The following is a 10937-nucleotide window of genomic DNA, read 5'->3' on the forward strand; positions in this document are numbered from 1 at the left end:
TTTTGCATTTCTATTATATTAAATATTGTTGGAAACATATATAATAGTTTGAAATTTTTATTATGTTATTATTAGTATGTTTGCAGTACAATTCAGCGCACTGTCTCTAATGAACAAGTGTACTTCGTTTATATTACCAATTACATTCACTACAGCCACTATTTTCACTTTATACCATTCTAGTATCTTGCAAAATAAAATACACACAATTATATGTTATTTGATAAATACACATATGGATAGGACAAATGCTCCAATTCATGTCGTAGGCTTTAATTTATGAACTGTATTTTGCAAATTTCATGTAGTACACTTTACTATGTTTATGATGATCTTCAATCTTTACTGTGGTTTCCATTTGTGAGAATATTCTTAATTAACTAAGCTAGAATAGCGTTAGAGATGAAGAGTTTAGATTCACTGATATAAAATATTGTTAGCCTGTCATATTTATACATACATGTATACTGCAGGGATCACCACAGAATGACAAAGGATGGGGAAAATTAGTAATAATTTAGTCCTGAGCATGTCTTCCTTTTGATTCTTTAAAAAATGACTAAGCAATGTTTGATCCTGAGCATTTTTCTTTTGTATAATCTAGTGGATTCTAACTCGAGGTCATAATTTTTGTCAGATTATGTTATGGAAGGAGAGGTCTAAAGTTGTATGTATAACGTCTTCTTTTAGATGATTGAATGCAGACTTTATATCGAGTTGGGATAACTGCTCACATTGGCTATCTCTAGCATATTCAAACTTTGGTTTGGTTGTCACGCTTGAATTTGAATCTTGGTATTGTTTTCTCAATGATTTTCAGTGCCTTATCTCCAATGGATAAGTAGGAGAAGCAGCTAGGTGAGGAGACGCTGAGGGGAAAATAGAGATGCTGGGAAAGGAGATGCTGAGGGGAAGGGTCATTAAAGAAATCTAGAAATTATTCGTGAATTGGTTCAATTGGCGATTAGAGTTATCAGAGAATTGGTTCATTTCTCATGATTTTAATGATAACAAGTAGTATATTATGTGTTGTTGAGGTCCGGCTTTAAGGCGGTTGAGGTTACGACCGTCACAGTGCTGTTTGCTGTGGCCTAGTTAGGGTTGTTGGACTCGGGGAAGTGGGTGCATTCTTATGTTGAGAATCATAGAAGAAATATTGGGTTTAGTGTGAGAGTAGGCACGGCGTTGGTCGATATGTATTATAAGTGTGGCAGCTTGAAAGATGTGTGCTTGGTGTTTGATAAAATGCCTGAGAAGGACGTTGTTGCTTGGAATTCGATGATTGCTGGTCACGCAATGCATGGACACAGCTGGTGTAAGGTATTTTTATGTTGAAGTTTATTTTTGCTAACAAATCCTTATGATTTATTATTCTATTTTCATGTTAATTAAAGTTTATTTTTGCTAGGAAATCCTTATGATTTATTATTTTGTTTTCATGTTAATTAAAGTTTATTTTTGCTAGCAAATCCTTATGATTTATTAACACACCCTAAGCACTAATTTTTTATGTGCATTTGGATGCCCACTTATTTTACTGTTTAATGCCACAACAGATCATTCTAGATTCTAATTTCTTCTTTTGGTTTGTTTTTATAGCTCATTTTGTTTCCATTTGCACTATTTCTTTGTCTGTACCAGAATTACCTTGTTGGAGCATTCAAGTCACCATGTAATATTGTAGTAACATTTTCTGATGGGACCCCGGTTTCAACAGGTGGCATGACTCTGGTAGACCTGTTTGTCGATGCATTGACATCCCTTGTAATTAATTTATGTAAAAGTTTGTAAATAATTTATATATCTCTCTAGAATTTTGGTGAATGTATTATGTGAATATAATTGGATTTGATATTTGAATATAATTAAATTGTGTTGGATATGAATATAATTTGGTGTTGTTCAATATTGTGTACATGCACTCAAAGTAGATTCTGAAAAAAAACTATTGTAGCATCCTAGATGGATATTCCGTCTAGGATGCTTATCCTAGACGGAAAATTCCATCTAGGATGCTTACATGTATCCTAGACGGAAATTCCGTCTAGGATAATTCTAGATGGTTGTTTTTTTTTGTCTAGAACTATTCTAGACGGTATTTTATTTTGTCTAGGATACATTTCCGTCTAGGATATTATCCTAGATAGAAATTCTGTCTAGGATGATGCATTCTCGACGGCAACAAACTCGACTAACATCCTAGACGGAATTCCGTCTAGGATAACCAATTTAGACAGAAATCTAGCTATCCTAGACAGAAATTTCCGTCTAGGATGCTTGATTTTCTACTTGTGCGCGTTGCTACGGGTATTATTACCGAGTCATATTTATTGCCAAATTTATAATATGGTTGTAATATATAACAAGTTATAAAAACTTCAGCCATAATTTTATACAACTATTTACAGAGTGAATTTCCAAACTAGTGAATAAAATAATACATCAATTAGCATGTTTTATCAATTTTTCTATAATGAAGCTAGAAAAGATTTATATTTATGAAATGTCTAACAAAAGTTAAATTCATCATTTGTAAGAATAAAATATGAACAACATTTTCAAAATTAAGAATGTCACATTTGCTTGAACAGTAGATAAAGGACTTTAAAATTCACTATAGCATGTAAAGCACGTTTAAGATTCAAAAATTATACTGTAGCATGAACAGTATTTAAGGGAAAAATATTACTGCTTAAACAATATGGCTAAAGTTGATAATATTACCGCAGTATGAACATTAATTTAAATATCTTTAATCATGTTATAGCAAGAGTAGGGTAAACAGTGATTTTAATATTCTAAAACATATTGTAGTAAAAATAGTGTTTACAATAGCATAAATAGTAATTTGGAAGCTTTGTTTTCAAGTTAGAAGTAGTAGATATTGAAAGTAACACCGAATAGAGGCTAGAATCAAAGGAATTTAATAGATTATCTTGATTTTCTACTAATTTCTTTTCTATTTGCGTTTGATGTGAAGAAAGGGAAAATAGGTTTTGCTATAGTTTTAGGACACACTATTACATGTTTAGGATTGTGTATTTGATTCTTTGTATAACTTCATGAGAATTAGATAGTGTTAGAGATCTATCATGATTAGGAGACTAGGGTTCATCATGATTAAAAGTTTGAATTCTATTCTAATTAGGAAGTTAGGCTAGAGATACGGTTTTGGTTTCCCTATATATATTCTTCTATTGTTGGAGAAAAAAAATACTAAGGCCCGTTTGGTAAAGGGTTAAGGAAGAGGGATTAAGGAGAACAATTAACATAGTTAACATACTTGATAATCCGAAAGATTAAATTATTAACTCATTATATAAGTTTTATTTTAGCCATTGTGATCATTTTTAGTGTTTGGGAATAATAAAGATTTTGACTATTTTCTTTATAATTAGAAGGGTTAACTCTTAATTCGTCTAAATAGGAGTATTAGTAAACCCCTTATTTTGAGTGGTTAACTCATTTTAATCCCTTTAGAGGGGTTAGTTTAACTCTTCTATATTTTTTATGTTTGGAAAATTATGGAGGGTTAACTCACTTTAACCCTTGTATAGTTTTTTTGTGTTTGGCGGGTTAAAAAGGGGTTAAGTCTCCTTAACCCCTCACTTAACCATTTGTCAAATGATACCTAAAAGTAGAGAGAAGGAGAGAGCCAATATTCTTGTAATCTTGGGTTAGCAGAGAGTGTAGACTGATTCAAGAATATTGTGCAAGAGGCGAGGGTTTCATAGTCTTTGTCCGTGCAAAAGGTTACATCATTGAGAGAGGGTTTCACAGTCTTTGTCCATTCAAAAGATTGTAAGAAGAGGGCTTTAGAGAGAATATGAGAGTTGATTATGTATGTGAAGTTGAGAGATTAAGAGACGAGAGTTGAGTGGTTCCTCTTATAGTTCTCCCTAATATATAGTAGATTTCTCGTATTGTTGCCCCGTGGACGTAGGTCGAAGTTGGTCGACCGAACCACGTAAATCTCGATGCTCTTTCTTCTTGATTGTGGTCGTTTTATATCTTGTTGATTGTGGGTTGACTTTTAAGTTGCGCATATTGTAGTAGGCGAGGAGAGTAAAATTCAACAAGTGCTATCAGAGCTATATTGATGGATCCGGGAGCGAGTTTGCAAGATAGACGTCATACAAAAGTAAAGATCAGCGGCGTTACAAGAATTAAGATGAAGAAAAGAAAAAGAAAAAAAGGAAGGCTGAGTGGCAGCAAGAGCGGGCGATGGCAAGAGCGGTAACATCGGTGGTTTTTGGTTTATTCGCTCGCGTGCAAGAGTCGAAAAATAGCAGCACATGAGGAGATTCACACATGTAAATATTTTGCAGCCATCCATCTTCTTCTTCTATTATCTTAAACTTCTCCTTCAACTTGTGCCAATGCAAATTACAGTTCTCAATGTTACCACTATTACACCACAAGTCCCAATATTTTTGAAATTCTTCACCATAAACAGAATTCAAAGAATGCAAATGATCGGCAATATGTCGCTACAGATGCCAATAACAATAACGATGCCTTGTGTTTGAAAATACTTTATGAATGGCATTACACATTGCTCGGTCTTGGTCTGTGATGATAGCACATGGTTCAATTCCATGCATGCAGTTTAACCATTCCTGAAACAACCAAACAAATGTTTCTTCTTGTTCATCAGCTAGCAGTGCGCAACCAAATAAAATAGATTGTCTATGATGATTCACCCCAGATGATTCACCCCAGTAAATGGTGCAAATGGAAGACTAAACTTGTTGGTTTTATAAGTCACATCAAACACAATAACATCATTAAACTTCAAATAAGTTGCTCTTGATTTTCCATCTGCCCAAAAAACACTTCTCATTTGTCTAGTACAATCTACTTCCAATGCAAAATAAAAATCTGCATCACTAGCCGCCTTTTTTTGAAAATATTGGATAACAGATATGCATTCATTGACAATATTGTTGTGCCTTTGAGTTTTCATATAGTCAATGCATTGTTGTGGTGTCACTGATTCATCTTCTCTTCCACTTGTCGCGTTAATAACACGAGAAATAGTGGAAGGAGTAATACCTTCTTCTTGCAAACATTCAATCATTTTTTACACCTTTTACTTCTATGAAATTGTTGTTGTGACCTATGCATCTTTGCTTTATCTGGACTACTGAGCATGTGGTTTGTGTGATCTTCAATAAAACCTACAACTATCCATGTTTTATCCTCCAATAATTTTATTCTCATCAGTGCTTTACAGCCAACTCTGGTCTCTCGCCGATGATTGATATTTTTCCCTATATCTCTCTTATCTTTATTAGATCTATAACCTTCTTTGTCATAAACAAATTTTCTATTCAACACTTGTTTATCTTTTTGAAAGTAATTCACTGAGCTTTTTCTGATTCCAAATCCCATCATCAAAGCATACGAGTTATAATAGTTGTAGGCCTCTTCATGACTACTAAACTTCATTCCTAAACACGGTTTTTCACCAATTTGCATTCTGAAAATAAAGATAATTGGGGGTCAATATATAATGTTACTCAATGTTACTATTTCAAACAACATATTTCATGTCAGGGAAATTCATGATATTAGTGAGGTACCTTGAAACAGGAATCGTTGTTGGAAAAGGCATGAAATCATCGTTACTATCACCATGAATATCTTCGCTACTATCACCAGGTTCAGCCATTTGATTTCTTTTTAACCCCAATAAGCTCTAAAATTTCAGTTAGCATACAAGTGGTCAATGTAAGAAAATATTCAGTGGTATGAAATTTCAGTTAGCATTCAAGTGTTAAATGTAAGAAATCTCTTTTCGAAAAAACAAAGCGAGGTTGTGAATTTTCAGTTAGCACTCGTATGACAAGAACCAAGGCTCGAGCTCAGGGGGGGTTCAATGTTCAGAGGGGGGTTACAATGTTCAGGGGTTTTTGGATGACCGCTCCGCCGCCTCGAGCTCAGGAACCGCTCCGCCGCCTCGAGCTCAGGAATTAGGGCTGAGAACTGGGAGAGAGAGAGAGCCGATTTGGGTTTTTGTATGACCGCTCCGCCGCCTCGAGCTCAGGAACCGCTCCGCCGCCTCGAGCTCAGGAATTAGGGCTGAGAACTGGGAGAGAGAGAGCCGATTTGTGTTTTTGGATGACCGCTCCGTCGCCTCGAGCTTAGGAACCGCTCCGCCACCTCGAGCTCAGGAATTAGGGCTGAGAATTGGGAGAGAGAGAGAGAGAGAGCCGATTTGGGTTTTTGGATGACTGCTCCGCCGACTCGAGCTCAGGAATTAGGGCTGAGAACTGGGAGAGAGCCATCGATGGGTTTTTCTCATAAAAACCCACAGTGTACGCGTACCCCAATCAGCTGATGCCACGTAAATTTTGAGCGCAGGAAGTTCCTGAGCTCGAGCTCAGGGTCTTTCAAAACTTTTAAATTAAATTTCTAAGTTTGGCTTGATTTTGTATTGCTATAATGAGAAGATTTTCTGAGAAATATACCTTAGAGTTATATATAAAAACGTTTTCTTGAGTGATAACTGGCTTCAATTAGATTGTCTAAAGTTATCAAGTGAATTTAGTTATTTACTGACTTCTTTAATTTTGTAAGTTGACCAAATTTTGTGGATATATTCACTGCAAACGCTCACGAGACTACAACTCGTTCACTAGGGTAACCTAGGGGTTTAAAGACTTGTTATATGCGCTAAATACAACCGCGATTCCTGCGAAAGTGAGTTAGGATTTTTTTTTCTTTCTTTGCTAGAGGACTAGCAAAAGTTTAGGTGTGGGGGTATTTGATAATCATATTTTAAGAGGACTAGCAAAAGTTTAGGTGTGGGGGTATTTGATAATCATATTTTTATTATAATTTTATACCCTTGTTATCTATTTTATATGAATAAATATACCACAATAATTGTTTTTATCTTTAATTGTAGGTTAATCAAGAATAAAACTCAAGATCTCTTTTCTCAATAAAAACCCATGAATTAAATAAAGAACACAAGCAAGAGCTAAAAAAAACCCAAGACCAGAATCAAGCTGAGTAGCTTGTAGAAGCCGGAGAAAATAAAAAAATCAAATATGAAAAAAATGTATTCAAGATGGTTGGCCATAAAGAAACGACGATATCACCTAATCCAGAAGGCAGAATTTAACATATAATATATGAAAATCAACTATCTCGATGAGACGAAGCCAACCGTGAAGTCAAAGTTTTTATTGGAGCATCGATGTTAGCATCTATGTGGGCATCGATGCGGGCATCGATGCCTGCATCGATGTCAGACATTCTGTTATGCATCAAAGGCTAAAAATGGATTGTTTTGGATAAGATTTTGATTCAAGGGCTCACATTCACTGATGTTTACTATAAATAGGGGTAGAGAGTGAGGGGTTAAGGGTGTAAAAATTTTTATAACTCTATTTGGAGAGGAGGACCACTCTTAATTGAGAAGGCCTTCCAAATTTATAACTTTTGTTACAATTAATAAAATAATTTTTTCACCACTTTAAATATTTTTTCTCTTTGTTGGATGATGAAGATGGAGATGAAGAATTATTTGGAGGTTTGTATTTCTTTTATTTTTTCTCTTTTATTTCTTTCTAGTAATTTTTTTATTATTGCTTATTAGTTAGATTTACATTCATGCTTGTAGTGTAGATTTATTTTCTTGTCTTTTTATTTCCTTTTTGCACTTTAATTTGTAGAGTAGATTTATTATCTTGTTCATAGTTTAGATTTTTCTTTTCTTTTTGTAATTAGTTCTTTTTCTTCTTGTTTTTATTTCTTAAGATGTGAAATTAATTCTTGTAGGAATCTTAGAATTGTATGAAACTAGTCTAATTTCCTTTATGTTATGCAAATTATTCTCTTACATTTAAAATGATCATGTTTAGGATAATCAACTGGAGAACTAATTGATAGAAGAAGAATTTGATAATCTATGCTTATCTTAAATGGTTTGATAGGTTATACTTATGAATTCTAGGATTACTATCTTGTTGTTGTTCTTATCATGATTTTTATTTTGACTTAGATGATAATTTGATAGGTTATACTTTCCTTAAATGGTTTGATAGTCTATACTTAATAAATCTAAATTGAAATATGACAAAAAGAGAATAGTTTGTATTTAATAATTAAGATTAGCTAGTGGATTCAATTCTAGATTTCCCATATCTTTAATTGAACCCTTCATCTTTTGTTTTCTTGATTTTTCTCTTTCTTGCTTTTTTTTTATACTTTGATTCTTTCTTCTCTCCTCTAAAATTTAATTTATTGTCACTTGCATATATTCAAAACAATCATTCCTCATATCTCTCCACAATCATAATTTTCATCGCTCCTAATTGTCACACACACAACATAAAAACAGATTCTAATTTTCTCCTACAAACACCCTCCTCGTGGGATCGATAACTTTTTATACTATAACTTGATCAATTGTGCACTTGCAATTTTAGGTATATGTTTATGCCTTATCAAGTTTTGACGCTGTTGCCGGGGAAGGTGGTTAAGTAGGTTTTAATTATTTTTATTCTTTAACTTGGGTATTTCTTTTGAAAGAACTACTTGGAGATTAAAGATCAATGGTTGGAGATTAAGGATTTGGACATTCGCTTGTGATAAGTCTTCTTTCTAATATTTTCAATTCCACACCTTTAGCTAGTTTCTCATAATTAGAGACAATTAGGATAATTTTTTTTTGTTGACCATAATAAAATTTACCCTCCACTTTGACATTTACTAACAAAATAATAAATTCAAACAAGAGCACTCTTTTCACTTTTGTTTAATTGTTAACCATAAAAAAAAGATTTTCTTTTTATCATCATTTTGTAGTTACTTTTAATTCATAGGGTTGCATTGCATATAGTTAGTAGAAATTCACCAATGTGATTGTAGCACTTGACTGTGCACATACTTAAAAATATTCAAGGGCAAAACCCCCTAATCAAGATAAGGTGAGAGATTTTCATCACCTTTTCCTTACCCCACAAATCACTAATTCCTCACTACATAAACCCAAGCCTCTTTAAAACTCATAAAACGCTGGCTCCTAAGGTTTCGAGCTCAATAAGATACAAGAGTTAATCTTTTTATAAGACTATTCACTTACACAAATAAAATAAAAATTACTACTCTCTTCAAACACACGCAAAGGACGTTTATCACCCGCTACTTGCGTGAGATCTTTGCATGTGCCGAGGACGTATTAGTTTGTGGACCGTCATGGATCAGATCCGGTTGACAAAACGAAAATTCAATGCTATTGCTTCATAAAGGAAATAACCGTAGAAGTGATAATCTCAACCAAGTGAGATTACGACTCCTCTCGAGATCAAAACAAAGTCTGATCTCAATGAATGACGAAACATGCATTGGAACCTTCGAATAGCTCCCTCTTTATACTGGAGTTCGCCAAGATCTCGCTAGCCTCTCTCAAATTCGTCAGAACCTCACCCTAGATCCTCTAAAATTCGTGGCTCCCTTCAGATCTGCCTTTATGAGGGTGCTAGGGGTGTATTTATAGATTCTAAATGTCGTGTTTGTGGATAGGATCGAAGAACAACCGTTATTGTCCCTTTAGGTAGGTTTTCGGTTGTGTAACAGCTTCCACACGTTTAAGGATAACCCCAAAATTTATGGATGATCCCAAGGAGTTCTAGAAGCCAATCTTATCAAAAAAACACATCGGGAGTTGACCTGGACGCGAGTCACTTCTAAGTGACTCGAATTCTCCGAGATAGTTTGTACTATCTTCGGTATTTTAGCTTCAATTCTCTCATCCAATCTCGGTATGAAGTAATTCAAGATGCGTTGGAAATATGATGAAGAGAGATACAACTTTTGTGTTTTGAGATTTTTCAGATTCAAATCTCATTATGGTTAAAATTTCATTTCTTCGTGCGGGTCACTCTAGAGTGACCCGCACGTGTGCAAGCCACCTTGAGCCCTCTTGATTGTATTTGCTTCGTCGTTTCACATTTTGATATTTCACGTGCGTTCCTTCGCTTCTTTTTTTAGCATCCTATGATCCTCTTTGACTTGGATAATCCTCTCTGACTCGGATAATAGCGTTCGTTGCCTTCTCTCCGTTTCGAACTACGTGCGGGAACCTAAAGGTAGTTTTTGACGCCTACAATAATATAGTATAGTAGATTATTATATAGTTATTTATTATCAATAACATTTTATTATTGTTTATTAATTTATTTATACTTTATTATTATTTATTATTATATTACTTTAACTATATTATTATGTAATACATTATCAACATATTAAATATTAGTATTAATATGTTATTATATTATTATAGTAGATATTTTAATTATTAATATATTTTATATTATATAATAAATATTATTAATATATTAGATTAACTATAGTATAGTATAAGATAATATTGTAAACATGTTGATAATGACTATATATTAATTATATTTAATATATTATGCTAGAGATTATATTAACACCTCAAACTCAAAAGCAAAACACCAAACTTAAAATACCTAATTTTTTTTTGAAATAAGTGTTGTGTTTTTATTTTTAGCCAAAACACTATGAAAATAAGAAAAACACCATGGTATCTAAAATGAAGCCTTAATATATATAAGAATAATAAAGAAACAAATTGTAGAGATAACCAATCACTACTAAACTGCACAAGGTGGTATGTACAAAAACAAGTCTATATTTCACAAAACTCCCTTAATTTTAGACCATTATCATATACCGATAGTAACTGAAAAAAATGTCAGAAACTCCTCCTCAAGTTTAGGGGTTATCAGATAACCACTTTTGACTTTAGGATTTTATCAAAAAATCCCCTAATAGCGTAACCATAATTTTCACACAGGTTAATTTGTAAAATTAATACTTTTTTAGGGTGTGTGTGTGTGGGTGGGGGGCGGGGGGGTCAGAAAATATATGTTTTTCTACTTATTAAAAGAAGC

At 33.5% G+C, this 10937-nt stretch overlaps 1 protein-coding gene across 1 annotated transcript; it reads left to right on the forward strand.

The window, feature by feature from the left end:
- Positions 736-4576, forward strand: LOC109831091 (pentatricopeptide repeat-containing protein At4g22760-like). Its single transcript, XM_020398432.1, has 3 exons — positions 736-1320; positions 1642-1764; positions 4457-4576. Exons 1-3 carry the CDS (start codon positions 1195-1197, stop codon positions 4574-4576), a joined length of 369 nt encoding a protein of 122 aa, XP_020254021.1. The 5' UTR covers positions 736-1194.

Source organism: Asparagus officinalis, chromosome 2 (assembly GCF_001876935.1).
Source record: "Asparagus officinalis chromosome 2, Aspof.V1, whole genome shotgun sequence".
NCBI lineage: Eukaryota > Viridiplantae > Streptophyta > Magnoliopsida > Asparagales > Asparagaceae > Asparagus > Asparagus officinalis.

Coding starts and splice junctions, on each gene's coding strand:
- LOC109831091 (XM_020398432.1), top strand. CDS start 1,195: ATGTATTATAAGTGTGGCAGCTTGAAAGATGTGTGCTTGGTGTTTGAT. Junction 1,321..1,641: donor ATGGACACAGCTGGTGTAAG/GTATTTTTATGT, acceptor TGTCTGTACCAG/AATTACCTTGTTGGAGCATT. Junction 1,765..4,456: donor TCGATGCATTGACATCCCTT/GTAATTAATTTA, acceptor CACCATAAACAG/AATTCAAAGAATGCAAATGA.